General features: G+C 34.6%; 1 protein-coding gene across 1 annotated transcript; it reads left to right on the top strand.

The window, feature by feature from the left end:
• Window positions 1–20,682: 20,682 nt before the first annotated feature.
• Window positions 20,683–24,727, top strand: LOTGIDRAFT_155026 (hypothetical protein; the record flags this gene model as incomplete). The annotated part of the gene is made up of 2 exons (XM_009065537.1): window positions 20,683–21,012; window positions 24,536–24,727. 2 exons carry the CDS (start codon window positions 20,683–20,685, stop codon window positions 24,725–24,727), a joined length of 522 nt encoding a protein of 173 aa, XP_009063785.1.
• Window positions 24,728–25,703: the final 976 nt, after the last annotated feature.

Raw genomic sequence — 25,703 nt, 5'->3', positions numbered from 1 at the left:
CTTACAAAATAATGAGTTTCTGATATAAAGAGACATGTTTTGCATCTACATGACAAACATGGAGCACTTCTTAAACCTGGAGGTACTTCGGCATAAAGTCTGTTTTAAGCTGCTATCTGTGCTAAGGTGGAATTTTTTATGTTTCGTAAAAATCGTTTAGAGTATCCACGCTCTTTCAGTTTTGAGAAAACAATCGTACAGGCTTGGTTGAAATCAGAAGATCTTGTACAAATTCGATGAAATCGTAAAACTTGTGACTTAATTATACCAGAAAAGGTATGTTTTGGGTGAAAGGAGCTCTTGTGCAAGAGTTGATGAGTATCAGTTTCTTTGAAATACACTTAAATATCCAGTTTATTTGTTTCTGCTATGGAATCTCCCTTAAAGACTGTGGTATCGAGGAAGTCTATGCTTTTGTCACTCACGTTTGCGGTTAGTTTGATAGAAGGATGGTGGTTGTTGAGAATTTCAAAGAATTCCCAAAACTGTTCGATAGAATAAGTCCAAACCATAAAAATGTCATCCAAAAAGCGTCCGTAAAAAAGTGGGTCAAATGGGCAGAGGGGCAACACCTCACGTTCCCATTCTGCCATGAAAAGGTTTGCGTACGAAGGGGCGAATCGTTTGCCCATTGCTGTCCCTGAAGTTTGTAAATATGTTTTACCATTAAATGTGAAATCGTTTCGAGAAAAATCTCTAAAAGCCGTAGAATTGCATCGTCGGGTCTGTTTGGATCTGGGTTTGTATTAAAAGCTTTACGAACTGCCGTTAAACCAGTAGTGTTATTGATATTGGTATACATAGAAGAAACGTCGATAGAAATTAAAATAGCATTAGAGGGAACTCGAAGATTTTTTATTTTATTGACAAAATCGGTTGTGTCTTTAAGGTAGGCGCGATGTTGGCATGCTAGAGGTAGTAAGAAATGATCAATGTATTCTGACACTGCATATGACTCACTACCACAGTCAGATATAATCGGGCGGCCTTTAGGGATTTTATTCGAGATAAACCACTCCTTGGTTGGATTCTTATGGATTTTAGGCAAAGTGTACAAATGTCTCTCGCGACAATCAGGTTTGGCAGACAGATAGTCATCTTGTTTCTGTTTGAGATAACTAGTTTTGACTAAATCGGTAAGAATATTATTAATCATGTTAGCAGTTTCTTTGAAAATTGGTTTTGGTAAAATGGCATAATGTTTAGGATTATTCAGTTGATTCTCTGCTTCTGAAATGTAATCCTCCCTATTCAGAATGACACAACATGAACCTTTGTCACTCTTTTTAATAACAATGCTATCGTCTTTCTTAAGTAAGTTTAACGCTTCACGTTCCACTCGTGTGAGATTAGGCTTTTCGTGTGTTATGGAAAGGTTCACTGTTTGGCTATTCATACTCGCAAATGCTTTCAATATTTCAGGATGGATGGCGGCCTGAGGGGGTGTCCACGTGGATTTAGGAATAAACATTGTTCTAGCACCACATGGGGGGTGGTTTCGAAAAAAATATGTGCAGCTAAGATTTCGTTGAAATCGTTCAATGGATGGTCGGAGATAATTCAAGTTAGCTATCTTTGGTGTGGGAATAAACTTAAGTCCACGATCTAAGATTGAATGCTGAAGGGGTGTGAGAATTTTGCCTAGCGGTGGCCTCTCAGTATTTTTATCCCCAGTAATTAGTTTAAAGACTTACTCGATGCTTGAAGCTGGTGTATTCAAAACAAATAGATGCTGTTTGCTGTTTCTGGAGACCAATGAAGATTATCAACTGTTTCGATAAATTTTATTACGTCACTAACACTTCCGGAATCAGATGAGATTTTAAAGCCCACTAGCAAAAATGCAACCTCCTTAGTGTATTAATAAAATTGTAACGCATTTATAACCTATATTTTTAATACACCATTGTGAAAACTTTTATCAGTCAATATATTTTTGTTATATTAGTTCCTGAATGTCTTAGAGTTAGACCAGCCAGCAGTGCTCATGATTTCTTTCACAGACACTTTATTTAATCTTGCTTTAGACGTGGATGCACTCCTTGTCAAATGAGTTTTGTAGGTTGAGACATCTATTCCTGATAGTGATAAAACAGACTTTATCCATGGACTAATGGTGTCAGCAGTCACATATTTGTGTGGCTTAATAAAGCTTATTAATTAGTTTCTTCGCCATTGCTGTTGTGTTATCTACCATGAGTTTGACATGTAAGTTGGACTTGCCCACACAAAAAGCTCTTAATGCGTGATAAACAGCAAGTAATTCTAAAAAATTGATGTGGTTGTTTCTTTCATTATCACGCCATCTACCGCCTATACTCACAGTACCACAACATGCACCCCACCCGGCTAGAGAGGCATCAGATGTGATAACAATTGTGGGATTATCTTTTATTATTGTTCGACTTTGTATACTCAGATTATCTATCCACCATCTGACGTCATCTCTCATAATGGAGGTTACACTCAAAAAAACGTCAAACTGACCACGATTAAGTTTAAGAGCTTCAATTTTTGCATACTCTAAATTGCGATTGAACAGTGGCCCATGGTCTACAGCTGAGAAAGTGCCTATGACTTCTGCTAACTGTTTAATTGAAAAGCTAGATTTGTCAATAAGTTTCTGACAATTAAGAATTAACTTATCTACTTTATGCTCTGGTAAAAACACTCTCATTTGAACTGTGTCAATGAGAAACCCCAAAAATGTGAGTCTTTGGGTTGGGACCAGACATGACTTTTTATCATGAACTTGAAAACTGAGGCTAGTAAATTTATAGTATCCTCTATATTCTTAGCACACTGTTCAGCATTGTTGCTTATTAATAAAGAGTCGTCAATGCAGCCTACATTTGTATGACCTCTGTAAGGTTGAATACACAGGTTTTATTAATTTGGTAATATATTGGGGAGCATTTTTAATCTTCTATTGCTATGGGAACAGAATAGTAAGCATGTCTCAAATCTACAGAGGCCAAATACGAATTAGGTGTTAATAGCTTCAACCCTGATTCAAAGGTATCCATTTTGAAATGCCTATACCAGATATACTTATTGACCTCTTTGAGATTTAAGATCATTCTGTGTTCACCATTTGGTTTAGGCCTAGTGAAAATAGGAGAGGTAAATTGACCTTCGCATGGTTTTACTTTAACCAATACACCCATAGACAACATTTGTTTTATCTCATTGTCAACAATAGAAATTTTAGAATCGTTATATATATATATATATATATATATATCACCACTTTCAATTGTTTATGAACAGGCCTTTCAAATTCCAAGTGACAATGAGATGCAATGTCTAAAATATTTATATCGGAAGTTAGCAACTCCCATTGTGATCAAAATAATTTCAATCTACCTGCCTGAAAATGACAACCTGTGTGTGTAGTATTAAAAGGGCATACCTTTACTTCTTGCTGGGCTCCACTCTGGAGTTTTTTGAGACACTGGAGTCAGATTTCTCTTGATTAGAATTGGTACGCCACCTGGACCAATTTGAATTATAACTATTATACCTTCCTCGACCACGACCTCTGGTTTGTTGATGACCTCGCCCTCTATGGCTGAGATTATAACCACCTCTCTGTCTTGGATAAGTTGGAGCTCTGCTTAATCGCTTACCAATACGATTTATATCTTGTATTTCCTTAACTATCTTAACTATCTTAACTACCATGATGTGTAAAGCAAAGACGGAGAAGTCAAATGTGCATAATCAGAAACAACATCCGGTTTGTGAATTTCTTTCCGGCGTAAATTGAACAAACGGTTAGATTGTCCTAACAAAACTAAGGCATCAGAAGCTTGCTCCAGCATGGTTTCCGGAACATCAGACTGAGTGACGTGTATGTATTTTATCTGCTAGTTTAGTTAAAAAACATGATGCCTTAATCACACAATTCTGAATGGCCTGTAACTTCGCATCTCTAGTTTGTGTTCCAGATTAAGGGATTTACCCGAGTAAGCACAAGAAAGTCACAATTTTCTGAATTTCCTTAATAATATGACCAAAATGTTCATCTGCCATACCTGTGCTGAAGACAGTTGACCATGTCAGCCAGCCCCTCATTTGTGTTGTTGTCTAGTTTCTCAGTAACTTTGTACGTATGTTTCATATTTATAAATAAAGACAATTGGACAGCATCTGTAGTTTTTGATTTTTTATGGGGTGGCTGAGACTGACAGTCATCATCAATATCTGTGTCTTCATCATAGTCATAATCATAATCAATATTCACCACAGGCTCCCCAGATGGCTTTTCTTATCTGTAGTGTTGGTTGTTAATTGGCTTACCGGTAATTGAATCTCGGACGCTTTCAACGAAGAATTTATTTCTTTCTGTATGGCATCCGCCATTTTGGTAACTGATAAACTACACGTGCTCACCTTGTGAGCTGAAAAAACTAAATCCGTCGGAGAATAATAAATTGTATCAACTCAACCGCGTCAAGTCTGTTGGAATGGCCTCGAATTATATTACTTCACAACAGGTACATGTAAATCGAAACCTTGAAGATGGACAACTAATGTTGACCCAGAGGCCAGTAAAAAGTTCGAAACTCACGTCTTGTCTCGCTAGACCCAAGCTGCGAACTGATTCTAGTGACCCATGCATGTGTGCATCTCATCTCCAGAAGTTTTAGTGACGTAATAAAATTTGCTCTGTGTTTGCAGTTTGTTTCTTCCCTTGATGAAGTCAAAACTTTTTTGACGAAACGTTGGGTATTAAAGGATGGTATTTGATGTCAAGTTTTATTTTTTTTTACCCCATTTCATGTGGGCGTATAAAAATTGAAAAATATTTATTGCTTTTATTCTTTAAACCCTCATAAACACTCTAGAAGGGGCAATTCTTGACAGATTTTGATGAAACTTGGTGTGAGTGTTTGTTATCACCTAAGGATGAACCCTAATTAAAATCTGAAAGATCAAAAAATAATTAGTATGAGTTATTTCCCTTGTTCTTGAAAACGCATTCAATTTTAGCTTGTTAACACTCTAGAAGGCACAATTCTTGACGTATTTAGATCAAACTTAGTATGTGTATTAGTAATCACCCAAGGATGAACCCTATTCTGCAACCTATTTCAACCTCCATGCTGCAATATCTTTCAACCAGCAACTAAATCACATACCTGATAGCTAATTAATTTTCATCCATTTTTGTACCTTTTTAAGGAGCTTTTTGATCGTCATATTCTGTTCAATCATTTTTATCATTTTATTACGATCAACAAAAGTTATAAAAAGTTGAAAGCGATATCTATGCTCATACATTCATGATATTTGGCTCTAATCAGGTTGTAGATGATATATTATTCAATGCATATGGGAATTAGGATTAAAAACCGTGCAAAAAAAAACGAAAACCAAAATTTGACGGCATTTTTGAAAAGACCATTATTAGTTTTCTATCTGTTAATAATACATTTATTTAGTCTAAAATGAATATTAAGAGTGCTACAAACCGATTTAGATAATACCAATGGCGGTTATCTTAGATTTCATGCAAATTTATGCAGTTCACATAGATACATTTTCATTTCTTGCCTTCTCTTCTCATCCAGGAAGATAATGAGAGATGCAGCTATACATCCAGCCTCTTCATCCATTGCAGTCTTTTGTTTTAGTGAATCTCTCCAAAATGGACAATAATTCCCACCAAAATATCTCTCAATTTGTTTCAACCTCTTTCAACCACAAAGGTTGAACGTGGTTGAAGAAGGTTACCCTGTGTGAACATCACAAGTAGGTTGCTGGAGGTTGAGGGTTGAAAGAAGTTGCAGATAAAAAGGTTGCCTGTGTAAACGCACCTTTAGCCTTAAAAGTGTTGAAATTGCTGTTTTTGGACGTCTGTTAAAGAGGAAGTATATGTTGGAAATCAAAGATAAAAGTATGAATGGACATCCTAGATCATTGTCTTTTGACCTTGCAAATTTTAAAGTAAAAGGCCTAAACAAATGTGTCTTTGTCACTTATTGTCCCAAGTAGTGAGTTATTTTTATGCAAAATTAAAAACAATTGAAAATATTTAAGGTAAATTAAATGTAACCCGGATGTGCCACGCCCACTTCAAAAATATCAAGTCTGTTATTATGTGTAGAATGTTAAATAATGTTAAAAAAATTTTCAAGTGTTTACAATCATTAGATCATGAGATAATCATAGTTATACGTTTTTTTAAGGCAACTGTGACTGTCGATGGATTATAGACACTGTGAAATTATGCACAATTACTATAGAAGTCAACACAAAATTTTCAAATTGTTATATATCATTTGAAAGAATAGATCACGTGTAATAAGGACATATGTAAATTAGGAGCTCTTCAGATCTCTTCAAAGTTGAAAATCGCGATTTTCAATTGGCTGTAGAACCTGAAGTTAACGATGCACAACAAAAGTAAAGATATCATCGGATATATCTCTTAAGGGGCAACAACTTTTGTTCATGTCACCAAAGGTCAAAGTCACTGGATATTTGCCTTAATAGATTTGACAATTACTGAAAACATAAAACCAGAAATAAAAAAAAATGCAAAGCCAAAATTCAAAAATCGGCTTCCCATGTTTTGTTAGCAATCAATGGCAGGTTTTTTAATCACAAACATCATACAAATCAAATTTACCCCTGAGCCCAATTTCGAGTTTTACAAAAATTGGTCACATCAAGATGGGGTCCAACCCTTTACATCAAGGCCAAATTATTTCATTCAAAAATATTTATAGGTACTAATTCTAACTAATTGCAATAAGAATTTTTCAAATATTTGCAAAATTCCGGAAGTTGAAATTTCAAGTTTCAAAACCTGAAGTGATATCGAAATTTTGAAAACAGCTTTTTGTCCGGAATCAAAATGCCTTTCTACTTGTAAATTTCCAGATCGATTGAAATAAAATTGTAGAAGTTGAAAAAAACGTTAATTAAAACTAAAAGATAGCTTGCCAGGCAAGGTAACATACGCCCACTGGCAGCTGTCAGAAATGATTAAACAGTCTTTAGTGACTACAGGGTTGCACAATATAGCTAATAGAGTGAAACGTCAAGTCAGACACGATATTTCGGTGAAATATTATCCGATCATCGCGAAAATCGATAGGGATCATCTTCATAATGACATTGACATACAAAATAAAAATCAAAAGTATCTGTAAACAATTGTAGCCTGTAGAGTGAGCACGAGTTGCACAATATAGCTAATAAAGTAAAACGTCAGGTCAGACACGATATTTCAGTGAAAAATTATCCGATCATCATGAAAATCGATAGATCATCATGAAAATCAATAGGGATCATCTTCATATCGACATAGACATACAAAATAAAAATCAAAAGAATCTGTAAAGAATTGTAGCCTGTAGAGTGAGCACGAGTTGCACAATATAGCTAATAGAGTAAAACGTCAAGTCAGACACGATATTTCGGTGAAAAATTATCCGATCATCACGAAAATCAATAGGGATCATCTTCATAATGACATTGACACACAAAATAAAAATCAAAAGAATCTGTAAAAAATTGTAGCCTGTAGAGTGAGCACGAGTTGCACAATATGGCTAATAGAGGAAAACGTCAAGTCAGACACGATATTTCGGTGAAAAATTATCCGATTATCATGAAAATCAATAGGGATCATCTTCATAATGACATTGACACACAAAATAAAAATCAAAAGAATCTGTACAAAATTGTAGCCTGTAGAGTGAGCACGAGTTGCACAATATAGCTAATAGAGAAAAACGTCAAGTCAGACACGATATTTCGGTGAAAAATTATCTGATCATCACGAAAATCAATAGGGATCATGTTCATAACAACATTGACATACAAAATAAAAATTAAAAGAATCCATAAAGAACTGTAGCCTGTAGAGTGAGCACGAGCCAAATGTGAATGGACGGACGGACGGACGGACGGACGTACCGAAGGACGGACGGACGGACCGACGGACCGACGGGGTGATTACAACATACGCCCATCTTACGTGTGGGCGTATAAAAAGTCAGCAGTACAGTAACAATCACTAGTATGAAATATTCAACCTTCAGTCATACACTTCTTTTGAACTCTTTAGGGCGATACTGAATAATATTGAGTATGAGTTATTGCCCTTGTTCTTGAAAATATGTTCAATTTTTAGCTTGTGAACACTCTAGAAGGCAAATATTCAATCTTCAGCGTGGGACTGAATAATAAAACCAAGTTTTGTCAAAATCCAGCAACAATCAGCCTTTTAGTGTTTAAGAGCTAAATTTGAAAGCGTTTTCAAGAACAAGGGCAATAACTCATACTAAATATTTTTTTCAATTCTTCTGATTTTCAATAGGGTTCATCCTTGGGTGATTACGAACATTCACACCACGTTTTGTCAAAATCCGTCAAGAATTGCGTCTTGTAGAGTGTTTACGAGCAATTGTGGACGTACCTACGCACAGACATGGGGGTGATGGCTCTTCTGATTTTCAATAGGGTTCATCCTTGGGTGATTACAAACACTCATGTCAAGTTTCGTCAAAATCCATCAAGAATTGTGCCTTCGAGAGTGTTTATGAGCTGAGAATTGAATGCGTTTTCAAGAACAAGGGCAATAACTTATACTAAATATTTCTCAATTCTTCTGATTTTCAATTAGGAACATTCATACCAAGTTTTGTCAAAATCTGTCAAGAATTGTGTCTTGTAGAGTGTTTACGAGTAATTGTGGATGAGTGTTTAAGAGTAATTGTGGACGATGTGTAAATGTATGCCAAATGCCAAAATAAGAATTTTGGCATGTTTTTATTTAAGTATCTACAGGTTTTCTCAATTGAATTATTTCGATTATTAATGGATTATTGATCGGTAGTCTGCCATCGATAATCAATCTCAATTTACTGATTGATACCCAGTTTGGCCAAGAGGATTAAATGAATACAATCCTGAAACAAGTAGATAGATATTTTAATGGCTAACAAAAATCTTTTTCAACATTTTCTTTTCACTTCCGGTTTTGACGCCATCCACCTCTAAACTTGAAATTTCAAATTTCGGAATTTGGAAGATATTTGAAAAATTATTTTTGCAATGTGTTAGAATTAATGTTCAGCCACTATCTTGAAATGACCGACTTTTCTTTCAATCAAATTTCAGGATCAGGGTTTCAATGGAATCTTGAATCGATTGCTCACGAAACCCATTTTTGAATTTGGCTTTACTTCTTTTTTTGTCTTTCGGTTTTAAGTTTTTTATTTGTCAAAACTGTTAATGCTCATATCTAGTGACCTAGACCTTTGGTGACCTTCACAAAAATTTATTGCCCCTGATGAGATCTATCCGATGATATCTTTAATTTTGTTGTGCATCATTAACGTCTGGTTCTACAGCCATTTGAAAATCATGATTTTTAACTTTGAAGAGCTCTATCACATTCCTAATTTACATATGTGAAAATTTCTCTTATCCTTATTACGCCTAATCTATTCGTTCAAATGATATATAACACTTAGTATTTTGATTAATATTGCACTTTTTAGAATTTGAAAATTTTGTACTGACTTCGGTATTAACTGTGCATATTTTCACAGTGTCTATAAACCACCGACAGTCACCATTGCCTTAAAAATCGTATAAGTATGTATATCTCATGATTTAATGATTGTAAATACTTGATATTTTGAACATTAGTTAACATTGTACACCTCAACACAGACAAAACAAAATTTTTGAAGTGGGCATGGCACATCTGGCTTACATTCACCTTTAATTGAAATATTTGGAATTGTCATAACTCGCAAAGTTAATCACCGTCAAAATTCTGTGTGAAAATAGTTCACTACTTTGGACAATTTGTGATAAAGTAACAGTTGTTTGCGCTCTTTACTTCAAAACAAGGGGATAGGTTTAACAATCTAAAAAATATTCCTCTATGAATTTTAAAATAAATGACCTTGACCTTTGCATGGTCAATGTTCATTGATCTAGGATGACCATTCATACTTTGATGTCCTACATTTACTTCCTGAAAGGTGTCTGAATACAGCAATTACAGGAACTTGTTTGGCTCATGTCTCTTTTATTTGACTTTAATTGAACTTTTTCGTGCGAACCATTGCAAACAGAGGGACGGACTGACATCAATATGGTTCCTGTAATTCAGATATTTATGATCATCAATAAAATCAATGGGCCTCATCCCATCCCATCGCATCAGCTTTGCCTCTGGTACAAATCAAATACGTCAAAACTTGTAGCTTATGTAGGGTTTATTCCCAATTTGCCCCTTCCCAATTCGCCCCTCTTTATCCCCCTTCCCATTTCCAATTTGACCCTTCCCGATTCTTCCCTTTTTAAAATTTGCTACATTTCCAATTTCACCCACTTTTCATTTTGCGATTGTCCCATTTTGCCCCCTTCCGACTTTTTTCCCTTATTCCCACTTTGCCAATTTCCAAGTTCGTTCCTTTTAGCACTTTCACTTTTTGGATTGCATTTACAACAGTTTAAGACAGTAAAAGAGTAAGTTGAATACAGAAAGATAGCTTGCCAGGCAAGGTAATTTATCCACTTCTTGTATCAAAGTTACTATTTCCAGTAATGCTGCTTTCGGTGGAATTGAGTCATGTCAAATATTACATTATACTAGAATCATAAATACAAACCTTTTAAACAAAGATAGCTTGCGAGGCAAGGTAATATACGCCCACTGGCAGCTTTGATTTTGAATAAAGATATTTAGCAGTACAGTAACAATCATCAGTATGAAATATTCAACCTTCAGTCATACACTTCTTTTAAACTCTATAGGGCGATACTGAATAATATTGATTATGAGTTATTGCCCTTGTTCTTGAAAAAGTGTTCAACTTTTAGCTCGTGAAAACTCTAGAAGGCAAATATTCAATCTACAGCGCGGGACTGAATAATAAAACCAAGTTTTGTCAAAATCAAGCAAGAATCATGCCTTTTAATGTTTAAGAGCTAAATTTGAAAGAACAAGGGCAATAACTCATACTAAATATTTTTCAATTCTTCTGATTTTCAATAGGGTTCATCCTTGGGTGATTATGAACATTCACACAAAGTTTCATCAAAATATGTCAAGAATTGTGCCTTCTAGAGTGATTACGAGCTAAAAATTGAACACGTTTTCAATAGCAAGGGCAATAACTCATACTAACTATTTTTCAATTTTTCTGATTTTCAATAGGGTTTATCCTTGGGTGATAACAAACACTCAGGCCAAGTTTCGTCAAAATCCGTCAAAAACTGTCCCTTCTAGAGTGTTTACAAGTTAAAAATTGAACGCGTTTTCAAGAACAAGGGCAATAACTCATACTAAATATTTTTCAATTCTTCTGATTTTACAATAGGGTTCATCCTTGGGTGATTACGAACACTCACATCATCAAGTTTCGTCAAAATCCATCAAGAATTGTGCCTTTTAGAGTGTTTACGAGCTAAAAATTAAACGCGTTTTCAAGAACAATAACTCATACTAAATATTTTTTGATTCTTCTGATTTTCAATAGGGTTCATCCTTGGGTGATTACGAACACTCATGCCAAGTTTCGTTACAATCCATCAAGAATTGTCCTTTCTAGAGTGTTTATGAGCTAAAAATTGAACGCATTTTCAAGAACAAGGGCAAGAACAAGGGCAATAACTCATACTAAATATTTTTCGATTTTTCTGATTTTCAATAGGGTTTATCCATGGTTGATAACAAACACTCATGCCAAGTTTCGTTAAAATCCATCAAGAATTGTTCCTTCTAGAGTGTTTACGAGCTAAATATTGAACGCGTTTTCAAGAACAAGGGCAATAACTTATACTAAATATTTTTCGATTCTTCTGATTTTCAATAGGATTCATCCTTGGGTGATTACGAACACTCATACCAATTTTTTTGTAAAAATCCGTCAAGAATTGTGTCTGGTAGAGTGTTTACGAGCAATTGTGGATGGACGGACCAACAGACCGACATGGGTGACGGCAATATACGCCTCCCATTTCATGTGTAATAAATAATGAAACTTGACATCAAATACCATCCTTTAATACCCAATGTTTCGTCAAAAAAGTTTTGACTTCATCAGGGGAAGAAACAAACTACAAATGGTGGAAGGCAGTTAAGGTTAAAATTACAATAAGACCTCATAAGGTTTATAACATCACAATCTTAGAAACCATATAACAAGAGAAGGGTCAAATCACAAAATGGTGGGAGGCAATTTGATTCTTGATAACATGACCTCAGAAGATTTATGACATCAAAATCTTAGATACAACATAACAAGTATGTAATAATGACTTCAGGATTTGCCAAAAAATCTAAACAGGAAGGTAAAAAAGGGGGGGGAATACACTAATATTTAGCAATTTTGAAACCTCCTGGTTTGAGTTCATTCAATCCATACGGCCATACAGAGTCAAGTCTATGAATCCACAGAGTTTATGCACTGTCTAATTTGCTTTTGTTTTCATTTGGAATTTTATCAAGAAGTGTGCATTTATAATTATGACCAGGTTGGTTAAAATGGGGGGCAATATGAGGAGCTTTATTCTTTTTGGAATCACCATGTTTTTTCTTTTTGGAATCACTGCCATTTCATGTGGGCGTATAAAAAGGGAAGAGACCAAGTAGAAAGGGACAAAAGGGGTAAGAGGCGACCTGGGAAAGGGGCAAAATGTGAAAGGGGCGAAATCAGAAAGGAGCAAAATTGCAAGGGGCAATATGGAAAAGGGGCGAAAAGGAGATGAACAGGATGAAAAGGGAATAATGTAGGGGCAAATTGGGAAGGGACGCTAAACCTTGTACCATATGTAGCTGAACAGAAGGCCAATAAGATGGTTGGTTCGAAAATTACTTGTATTGTATTTAAAGATTGAAGTTAACATTGCCCAAATGTTTAGTTTAGAAGCACTTTTTTTTTCAAGAAATGGTTTATTAAGTATTGCGAACTTGTACAGTTTAAACAAAGCTATGATTTCCTACAAATATATGTATCATGATACTTACATTTCTTTATATAATTCCTCTATATCTGTTCTTGGACATATCTTATGGTATAGCTCATAGAATTTATCAAATGTAAATGCTGTAGGCTCAATTTCATCAAACTGGAAAACATGTGAAAATATTCAAAAAATCATTGATATACTATTGTACCACTGTAATGATGTAATGATCAGTCAGATGAATGCTCTATATCTGTCAAGAATTGTGTCTTGTAGAGTGTTTACAAGCAATTGTGGACGGACCAACGTAAGGACATGGGTGACGGCAATATACACTCCACATTTCAAATGGGCATATAAAAATGGCACATAAGCGTAGTCTCACTCTCTACCATGGTGTGTTTCTAGTGTATATTTGCTTTTGCACTATTGGTTCCGGGGGTATTCCAACTGATCAAAATAAGATTACAATTTTGAGGTTTTTTTTCTGATGTATCGATCTTATATATCGTTATATATTTATGACAGGATTTCCCCTCTTAAAACAAATTTCATTTTCAAACCCAAGAAAAGGGCAATAACTGGTTAGAAAGTTCATGGACCAGATAGGCTACAGCGATCAAGACAACTTTTTATAATCATACTAAACAACAAAATACAATAAATTGCTTGCTCACATAATAAATGTCATTGTTTTCAATCATGTATGATGATATACAATTGCAACTACAGTATACTCTGCAAATATTGGATTAGCGAGAGTGTCGGAGTACTCAAAGTTGGACATGTTTTAACATGTGCCACGTGTTACTATTTATAGCTCAGTGACCCACATTCTATAGACTGTACCTTTCTAATAATAAGACAATAATAATAGACAATTCAGTTGTATTTGTTACAGTTATTTAATTGTTCATATTTTGAGCTGCCGTACATACGCTTTTTATTGGAATAAATATTGTCGGCAAACTTTGTTTTAAATTCATCTTTACTTCATCTTAAATCAAATTTCATAGCTAAATATTTCTGCGAAGAGCGCAGCACTTTTTCATAATCTCCAATAATTTGCTGTTTCATATCCAGAGAAACATCAGTATGTGCACGCAAGGACGAAAATTGCTAGCTGGAGAATTTTAATATAATGCGTAACAAAGAATGGTTAAGTTGCATATTTCTGTTCTATATGGTGTACTGAATGATATGAGTACCAATGCCATTTGATCTAAAAAAAATTGATCAATGCCATTTGTTCTAAAGACCTTGAAATGAGGTCATTGAAGGTGATTAATTAGCACAATTTAGTTCAGCGATCTTTTGTTTTCATGTGATTTGATCCGGATTATCAATAAAATAAGCGAATAGTAATATATGAAATATGATGCTGGAACAGAGTTTTATAACAGAAACGTAAAATCACTTGGGTTTGAAATTTACAGCACTCATAACAAGGGAAAAGCTGTAGTAATAGAAAGATTTAACAGGACGCTTAAATCAAAACTGTTTAAAAAATTCACAGAACTAAAGTCTCAAAAATGGTTTAAGATTTTACACATTGTAGCATCGGAATACAATAATAAAATTCATTCTTCCATCAGTGTTTCTCCTCTGAAAGCTTGTCAAAATCCAGATATTATAAAGTTTTCTTCTACCCTTCATAATTTTGAAAATGAAATAAAATATATACACTTTTAAGCAAAAGTTTAAAGTTGGAGACCGAGTTCGTATTTTCAAATACAAAAGTAAATTCGCAAAAAGGATGTTTATCTACGAAATATTTATCGTAGATAAAGTAAATAGCACATCACCTCCAACATATGAATAACCGTATATTTCCGAAATATAATGCGCACCTGTGTATAATGCGCACCCCATTAAAATCGGGAAAAATCCATTTACCCCTGTATAATGCGCACCCTTTGTCTACGAAAAATTTGAAGTCAGAATTGGCACATCACAGACACCATTATCATCCCGTATATTTGTTGGTACAATTGAGTCGTTGGCCTATTGAGAATTGAGAATTGAGGACTAATCATGTTGTTTTAAAAGGCTTAACAAATCAATAAATATATAAACACACTTTCATTGAAGGTACCGCATTATTCAATTACGGTAGGTTAACTCAAACTCATTTTAAGTTAACAGAGCTCATTTTATCGGGTGCTTTTGAATAATTGCGGTAGTTATTTGATATGTGGAAGCCATATCGACAGAATGATATATATAGCAGCTAGTCCAGGTCCTTGTTGGTATTGGATGCCTTCCACTGCCACAGGAGTTCTGCAGTTAAAGATCTCCTGAAAGAAGAAATGACTACAGATTTGGTGATAATACCCAGTGGCCTAACAAGCATTCTACAACCGTTGGACGTGTCAATTAATAAACCAATGAAGGTGGCAGTACGAAAGATGTGGGCCGAGTGGATGGCCAGTGGTGAACACACTGATACAAAGGCAGGTGCACGAAGAAAAGTTGAATTGGACATTATGTGTGAATGGATCGTCAAAGCTTAGGAAGAACTTGATGCTGAGATTATTATTTGCAGTTTCAAGAAATGTTGCATATCGAAAGCGATGGATGGCACAGAAGATCTATTATTTGAAGACATGTGTGGGGGATCAAACAAGCGGATAAAATTAGACATTGGGGAGGAAGAAATAACATGTGATAGATTGGATGAATTAGACGAAGAAATCACCGACGATGCTGATATTCTATATCACGATGAGGAAACCAACTTTGACGTTATGGCTTTGTTCAACGATGATGATGACGAAGAGTTTGAAGGTTTCACCGAAGCAGACTTATAGATGTTTAATGAATGTGTGATATATGTGAGTTTGCATTCTTTTGCCATAATAGGCATGTGAATTAACTGTTTAGTCAACTGTGACAATTCTTTTGTTCTTCTACAAGTTGTGTGTGAATTGTTTTTTTGTTTTTTTTCGATTTTTACACACCTTCCTGCAAGAACCTTTCAACTATCATAGACCTTCTATATAGGCGACGATGTGCATAAATATAAATTGGAAGATTTTTGCAAAACCGTAAGTGCCACAGTTCAATATGTGTAAAAAGTAGAAAAAAGGCTTTAGAGGTCGCATTTTTAAGTCGATTTTCTTCGGGTTTTCATTTGAACACTCTACCTGTAATTTTTGACCTGATAGCACTTAAAAAAATTACGAAATTTGAAAATTCGTAGCTCACTTTTTTCGATCAAATTTTTCGATTTTTTTGCAACTTTTTTGTTTTTGCATCGATTGATCTGAAATTTAAAATGCAAAGAGAGTTCACTAATGTTAATAATATGGTACAGTCAAATTTTGTACATCATTTCTGTTTTTAAACAGGAAAGCGACTGAACTTCAAATCTACTTCCGGTTGAATAACTTCCGGTGTAATTTATGTAGGTCAACAAAATTTAGCTGATCTTTAGCAAATAAAATTCTAAGGCCGATTTTAAAATAAAATAAAATAAAAAAGTGATACTTTTCGGCCGCCATATTGAAAAAACACACTTTTGTGAATCGAAAAATGGGGCCTCTATGGAGAAATGGGCGTGTATAATTTTGATTGCCAACAAAAACTAGGAAGTCGATTTTTGAATTTCGCTTTTCCTTTTTTGCAACTTCCCGTTGAAGTTTTTTGCAAGTTCTATCTCGTGACCTTGACCTTTGATGACCTTGACCTTAATAGGGTTAAAGGTCATTGGCCTTGGCTATCAGTTGATACTTTGACAATTGACCTCCGACTTGTTATCAACTAAGTTATTTCAGCTTTCTAGTTCCAAAAAAGGAACGGGTTTTAAAATTTCCATATTTTCGATTTTGACCTTTGTTGACTTTTGATGACCTTTATCTTTTGACCCGTATTATGTAGATGCTTGGCATTTGGAACACAACATAACATTTTGAATATCAATTAAGTTTTTTGCAAGTTCTATCTCGTGACCTTGACCTTTGATGACCTTGACCTTAATAGGGTTAAAGGTCATTGGCCTTGGCTATCAGTTGATACTTTGACAATTGACCTCCGACTTGTACTTTTGGTTTTATAGCGTTCCGAAAACAGCCAAATTCGCAACTTTTGACTGCTCTAGCATATGACCTAAATAACCTAAAGGGTCAATTTTTTCGGATTCTTAAAGTGTATGGAAAGTCAATTATGGGCCACTTGACACCTACCGTGAATGTTTCTATATATCCTATTGTATCCAATTCCAATCTTATAATCGATATTTAAGATACATGTATAAGTAAAACAAAGACGATTTGTGTTTAATTCCCGTTTGTTTACAAAGACAGTCCGCCATTACGTCGTATTAATCACATGACCACATGACGTCATATTTGGAACCATCGTTAACCTCATAACCTTGATAGGCTACGTTAATGTTTACAATATTCACATCAAAATGCCGAAGCGCGGTGTCGCGCAATTTTGCAGCTAAAGAAAACAGTTAACACGGCTTTCCAAAAGATGCTGGTATGGGTCAAATTCGTACAATTCAAGGCGTCGACTGAAAACTCTGTTATTTATTTCACTTCAAAACTCTTTATTTTTATAGAAAATATTCTAAATTGGAAAGTTGACATAGCCAGAAAAGTGTTTTAAAATTCGATTCGCATATGAGACCCCATTAGAAATATATTATAGGTTCTTATTTCTAATTAATACTAAAAAAATCGGCATTTAAACTTAGCCAAAACGGTGAAATATCAATTTTCCAGAATAAAACAGTGGTAATGGCGGCCATTTTGGAACACCTTTGAAGCGTAACAAAAGCGAAAAATGAAGTTGATTTCATGAAATTTCAGTTTATCTCAAACACTAAACTCATAAATGATTTAAAACTATCATTTCTTAATTTAAAATATATTTTGAGCGGATAGTTTCATATTATTTCAATTATTTGATCAGAAGGTCTACTTTCACTTTATCATTAATTGGTAGGCCTATCCGATGTGTGTGTTTTACCAATTCAGATTTGGGAACGTAGGAACTCGTGATGTTATGAAAATTACCTATTGTCTTTAAAATAAATTATAATTAAGTTACATGTATCATAAAATAGTTTTAATCTTATAATGACTTGTTCCGTATATCACTTATAAAATGAGTGTGAAGAAATCATACAAATAACGACCATATTTCTCCACTATTACCCCATTCATCATGGAATATCTCAAAGACTAATCAAGATATTTTAATTCTGTAAAGGTTTTCATCGAGAGAAGATATGAATATTTTGAAGCGGGCAAGTTTTAATACAAAATGAACGCTACGAACCAGTCATTATAAATTTATTTCCCAATCAATCTCCATTTTCATGAATTTCGGCAGTTTCTTCGTCCTGGTTTGGCCTTTCACTGTCAGTCACCCCTTCCCGAGGACGCCTAACTGGCTCGAACTGGTAGCCCACCACACCCCCAAACATTTCGTATTCATCTTCTTCGTCTTCAGAATGAGATGAACTGTGAGTGCTTATTGGCTAGGTTGTGTTATCAACTAAGTTATTTCAGCTTTCTAGTTCCAAAAAAGGAACGGGTTTTAAAATTTCCATATTTTCGATTTTGACCTTTGTTGACTTTTGATGACCTTTATCTTTTGACCCGTATTATGTAGATGCTTGGCATTTGGAACACAACATAACATTTTGAATATCAATTAACCGATGCAAAAACAATTGACGTGGGCGTAGCACATCCGGGTTAAATTACTCATTATTGACATTTTTGGCAAGAGACATAACTCGCAAAGTATACATTTGTTCAAAATGGAACTTTGCATACAATTACCTCATGTTTTGAGCCACTTTGTCTTAGAAGTTCGATTGTTTCCGCTTCATAGTTCAAAAAAGGGAACAGGTATTAGAAATTCACAATTTTCAATTTTTGACCTTTACCTTTGATGACCTTGACCTTTATTGGGTTAAAGGTCATTGACCTTGGCTATCAGTTGATGCTTTCATATTTGACCTCTGACGTCTACTTCCGCTTTTATAGCTTTCCAAAAACAGCCAAATTCGCAAAATGTGACCTAATTAACTTTGAGGTTAAATTTTTGTGGATTCTGAATGTGCTCATTGTGCTCTTTCCAGTGATATATAAATTGAATTTTCTGAATTTTTGAAATTTCGGTGTTTTTTTACAATATGTTAGCTTCTTTAAACTGGTTGTATGTATTTCTTATGACCTATTTGCTGTAAAAGCTAGGAATTCGGAACACAACGAGACATATTACATATAAATTAACTTATGACAAAAAAGTTGAGGTGGGCGTGGCACATTAGGCTTAAATTACTTATTATTTACATTTTTATCAGGGGTATAACTTGTATAAAATACATTTGTGCAAAACAGGACCTTGCACACAATTAACTCACCCCTTTGGCCATTTTGTTTGAAAAGATCAGTTGTTTCAGCTTCGTAGTTCAAAAAAAGGAAGAGGGTTTAAATTTTGCATATTTTCAACTTTTGACCTTACCATTGATGACCTTGACCTTTGTAGGATCGAAGGTCATTGACCTTGGCTAAAGATTAATACCTTCATATTTGATGTTCATCGTCAACTTCCGGTTTTATAATGTTTTTATTTTCAAAGTTTGATGACTCATATCTAGTGACGTTGACCTTAAATGACCTTCCACTTAACATGGTCAAAGGTCATTGACCTTGGAAATCTAATCATACTTTCATATTTTATGTCTGGTTTCAACTTCCACTTTCACAACCTTCCAAAAAAGCGAAATTTTCAAAAATTTTCACTGCTTTAGCACGTGACCTAATTGGCTAAGAACGTTGATTTTTTCAGATTCTCTAGCAAATTGGCATAAGAGCAAAGTCCCACTCAGTACCACGAGTGGTTCTAGTTGTTATTGTTGTGATTTGATAATCTAAATAAATGTCATTGTCTTATTGAATTTCTAATCATTTATAGTAGCTTGATTGAACCGATTTGATGTAGAATATCGATCGAATAACCCAATACTTTTTTCATTTGCTATCACCCCCCGCATAGATTTATCGACTTGTATTGCCTTCTTATTGCATTGAGTCTGCGCAGTGACTAGAAATAAATGGCGAATATTTTACATTGTACATTATGAGGATTATTTTTGGAAACGGGGAGATCTATACAAACTAAGTAAATTTAGTAAGCGCATTTGAATTCTAACAAGGCTTGTTTCCAATTGAAAGTTCTCAGCAAGCATGACATCAAGTATAATGGCTATGAAAACCATACAAAATACAGAATGTTCGTGGGGAAAAAATTATTTCACCATGTATAGTGCGCACCCCTTCTGTGTGTAGCCCTTTTCAGGGTAAAAACCTGCGCATTATACATGGAAATATACGGTAATCGATCAAGACAAAGAACAAATCATGCGTAGATTTTACCAAAACGAACTTCACAAATCTGACTTTCAAAAATGAATAGCTTTCTCGATAAATATGGAACTGATACAACTACAAATATACATACTTCCGATCAAAAAGGAGTTCATCATTCTGCTTTGTACAAAGACTGTTTAAATAACTTTTATTTCTTTGATTCCTTTGGATTAGAACCAACTGAAGAGATAATGAAATTGACTAATCAACCAATCAAAGGTTCTACATTTCAAATTCAATTACCAGGACAAAAGTTTTGTGGTGAGCTTTCACTTCGGGTTTTATATCAGTTGACTTTAAGAAAACAGTTTGAAGAAATTATAATAAATTTAACTTAATAAAAATGGCAAATAAATTTGGTTTGGGTTCTTTACCTTTAGATACTAAAAAACCTAACACAACAGCATGGATAAATAAAGCAAAACCTTATTTTGTTGATCAAATTGGAGGCACTCTTCAAGGTGATTTAGATATGAACAATTTCAAAATAACTAATTTAAAGTCTCCGGAAAACGATAATGATTCTGTTCACAAGAAATATTTACTGGTTCAAATAAATTCAATTGAAGTAAATAAAAACCATTTAGAAGATAAAATAAGTAATGTTAAAAGATTCTTCAAACGTCAACTAAATAATAAAAATGTTATTAATGATACTAAACTACAGCAAGAGGTAAGACCATTTTTTTTTTATTACTTGGTTTACGGATTCGCCGAGGTTACTTTTTGTAAAATTACAATAAAAAGAAATATTTATTTGCGAGTTTTTTTTTAATTTGTGTAGTTTCTGCCGACCAGTAACATTTCCATGCATGTATGTCGTGGAAATAAAAAACCCCTTTATTTTCATGTAACTAGAAAACAAGTTTTCTGACACGATTCGTCTGGGTTTTGTTCCATCTTTCAAATATTTCTCGTGATATGACCTTGACACTGAGAGGTGTATTCTCTCCCTTGAATACAAGACAACTCGGACCATAGACAGTTAGGACATTCAAATTCTTATAGAAAGTGACAAGGAGGACGCGCAAACTTCCAGCAGAGTGCAGTTGAGGATTCTCATTTTGGATTTTGATCAATGGAATTGTTTTGCTTGTTTTTATTATCTGGGATTAATTAAAAAAATAGTATTTTATTTATATTTATTCCTAAATTATAAATTTTAATAATACATACAATTACATAAATTAGGGTTCCAAAAACAAGCCGAAGCTAGAACATTTATACAAGATAGCTTGCAAGGCAAGGTAATATACGCCCACTGGCAGCTTTGATTTTGAATAACAATATTTAGCAGTACAGTAACAATCACCAGTATGAAATATTCAACCTTCAACTCTTTAGGGCGATACTGAATAATACTGAGTTTTTGAAAAAGTTTTCAATTTTTAGCACGTGAAAACTCTAGAAGGCAAAATTCAATCTTCAGCACGGTATTGAATAATAAAACCAAGTTTTGTCAAAATATGGCAAGAATCATGCCTTTTAGAGTTTAAGCTAAAATTTGAAAGCGTTTTCAAGAACGAGGTCAATAACTCCTATAAAACATATTTCGATGTTTTTTATTTTATAAACAATAATAAACAATTTCACCAAGTTTCGTCAAAGTCTGTTAAGAATTGAGCCATTAAGAATGTTTACGAGCTAAAAATTGAACACATTCTCAAAAAACATGGGCAATAACTTATACTAAACATATTTCGATTCTTCTGATTTTCAATAGGGTTCATCCTTGGGTGATTACGAACACTCATACCAAGTTTTGTCAAAATCTGCCAAGAATTGTGTCTTGTAGAGTGTTTACGAGCAATTGTGGACGGACGAAAGGACGGATGGACACGGGTGACAGCAATATACGCCCCCCATTTCAATGTGGGCACATGACGTCTATATTTAGTGGGCTTAAAATACACATTATTGGTTGAAAATAGATCAAATTACCATCTTAATTAGGGGATTAATTAATCAGGCAATGAAACTATTATTACGTGATGAGATTCACGCGTGTTACCAGCAATCAAGGTACATGATAGATATTTTGTTGATTTATAGTAGAGAATTTCACAGGTCGGTAGAATCCGGTATCCCGTCAGTAGAGCGGTGGACAAGATGCAAAAACGGTAAAAACCGGACAACATCGGTAGATTACACATGCATGCACCCAACAAATGCTTGACCAAACTTTGGAGTCTTACATATCTTACATATTACTAATTTACTGCCAGTGACATTCAGTGTCCACTGGACACTCCAGTTCATTTGCTATCTGCATGAGGGGTGACAGTATTTTTGTTGAAGGCTCCACAGTTGCCAGATCGACAGATCAAACTTGAAGGGTCTGCACTCGAATTATTGATGAACGCATCAAAAAAGTACGACACAGAGTTCCTGAAGAAAGGTAGTTATGCAATTATTGAAATTTTATCTTGATGGGCATAGGTCTAAATTTAATCTGTTCTGTGACTACTTCTATGATCTGGTGTTAGTATTGGGTATTCATGTACATATGGTCAAAAGGTTCTAGTCCAACATAAACAGCGTTTTTTAAACGGTTTGTAATTTTTTTTTTATTCCCTCGATCGCTACTGATATTTTTAGGTAGTATAGAATAATATAAAATAAATTTCAGGAGGTCTATTTTTGTTTTTTTTTTATTTCGTCCTCCAACATCCAAGGTTAACTAAAAAAATCTGTAAACCAAATAATAAAAAAAAATGGCCAAACAAGTTTTATTCAACAACAATTGGTTGATGTAGTAGAAAAAACTCAGTTACAAAATTTAATTTAATTGATATCTCAATTAGATGATAAGATTGCAAAACAAAAATTATATGTTCAACAATTAATAGATAACATTCCAGCTGAAAATGAAGATATATTTCAACAGAAATTTCTAGAAACTAAATTTAACAGTGAATTAAAAAAAGAACTAACAAATATTAAACAACAAATCAAAACATAGATGATAGCAAAATCAAAATCTATATTCAACAACAAATACAAAACATTGATGATAGCGAAATTAAAACCTATATTCAACAACAAATACAAAATATTGATGATAGTGTTATTCAACAATATGTTCAATCCCAAATATTCAATAAACCATATGATGTTACATTACATATATATATATTTATTTGCAAGACGTACATCTTACTTCATCAATCTCATTGTACACAACTAACAATCATAAAAGCATGCAAACACCGACGCCGACCTCTGCACATGCGCTAGAGTTGCGCACTTAATGTGATTACTACCATTCATGGTGTTTCCTTTCTTTAAGGCATAGATGTATTAATTTACATGATTTTCTTGCTTACAAAATTTTCCTTTTATTTTTCGTTCCAAATAAAACCATATTTTTTTGTAAATTACATTTCTTTGATATAACTTAATAATCCTATATATAGATCACCTTATTAATTACAAAACATACATCTCATATCAGGTGAGCTGATTGCTGTAAATAGTTTTTGACATGATGCACCAACCTTAGTAAAACAATCTGGTTTTGACTTTCAACCCAATAACATTTTGTATTTCCCCTCTTGCCAACATGTCTCTTAATACACATATGTCCACTTTAAGGCGCTTATCAACCAGTGTTTTTGTGGAATGTACTGTTTCACACAAAGATTTATTGTCAGTCAGACAGATCTAATTTGGCTAATATGGAGGATTTCACATAACACAATTCGCAATAATTGACAAGCCTCTGCTGCCTCCACCAATGCTATTGTTTCACCCAGGTCAGGAAATATGAATTCTACATTTTCCCTTAATTTTGAAAATTGGCCGCCATCTTGGAAATGGCTGGCGGGAGCAAAATGTCATGACCAGCATCTGTTTCATTTGTTCATTTCCGATCTTCACAGTCGGATATAAGATATTTCCATCTTTTCTGGTGGCCATCATTGATTTTGGCGGCCATCTTGGAAAATATGAACCAGTGTAGTGGGTTCCACTGATAAATTCAATAGATAGGTCGAAGAGAAACTCCATGCAAAATTTGGTACTTTTGTCCGGCCAGTAACGTTAATTCTGAAAAATCGTGCTTAGCCACCTCACTAAGTGGTCAACATACACACCTCTATGGGTTTGCTACTTGACTTGTCCTTCTTTTCCCTGAACTTTACAGCTTGCATGTGCCCTGTTTGTGACTTCATGAAACATGATGTCCCCTTTTCAAGTCTTGTAGTGCCAAGTTCACCAGGGTAATTTGCACGCTTTGGGTTGACGGTTCCACAAAGGTATGTATCATGATCAATGAGGAAAGTAGCCAAAGCTGGAGATGTGCCCAAGGCCAAGATATGGTTGCATCAGGTTCAGAGGAATTCGCTCAGTTACCAGCATTTGTGGCTCTGGATCATGATGATCCCTGAATGTGTTCTCACTGGAGTAAACAATGATATCAAGAGAGATGCCCTCGGATGTACAAAGTTCATAGAATTTTATTCCAAAACGAGACCTCTTAGTTCTGATACATTGTTTGAATAGAAGCCTGTCTTGAATAATAAAAGAGACTCATCAACGCAGAGATCTTTACCAGGGGCATACACCCATCTCATACGGTCCCTTATTTTATTGATCAGTGGCCTTACCTTGTAAAACTTGTCCCTATCAGGATCTCTGTGGTCATATGCTGGGTATTTGTTATTTGAAGAAGAAACCTATCCCTTGTCATTATGTGCCCAAATATAGTGGTTTCTATCAGATCTTCCCTGGACCAAGCCTTGGCTTATGAATAACACCCATCAGTCCAAGCAAACAAAAGAATGTCTTCATTTCTGCTACAGTGGTGTCCTTCCAGGAATGAACCCTGGAGAACTCTTTGAGGTTCTGGTTCTCCGCCTTGAACTGATGAGCATACCTGTTTGTTTCCTCTGCAATATATCCAAAGATGTCATCAGTGAAGTACTGGGAGAAGAATTCATCAATAGTAGCATTGTCACCAGGGATCATGATTTGCCCATATACTAGACATAACTGATTGTCCTGCCAAAATGTCTGGTTTAAATTAGCCTCTATCGGACATCAAGTATAGTATAGTATTTTTTTTTTACCAAACTCCACACTGTATACAATAACATACAGTCATCAAGTCACTTAGCACTAATCACGATAATCCTTTAATCACTATGTATGGTTTCAATTGTTTTCCTATATATAATGCCGTTAAATTCAAATCAGTCATCATTCATTGATATTATCCTGTATCATGTCCATGTTACGATACTTAGCTTCCAACTTTACCAGCACCAAGCATAAGCGTGACGAAGAAAATGTCGGTCATCAAGTGGTTATTCTTGACGATGATAACTTGCCGGTCACTGAAAATAGATCTACTGCTTCGACTAG

The sequence above is a fragment of the Lottia gigantea genome, assembly GCF_000327385.1.
Source record: "Lottia gigantea unplaced genomic scaffold LOTGIsca_7, whole genome shotgun sequence".
NCBI lineage: Eukaryota > Metazoa > Mollusca > Gastropoda > Lottiidae > Lottia > Lottia gigantea.
The sequence above is the reverse complement of the archived record's forward strand: the minus strand, read 5'-3'. Positions and strand labels throughout refer to the sequence as shown.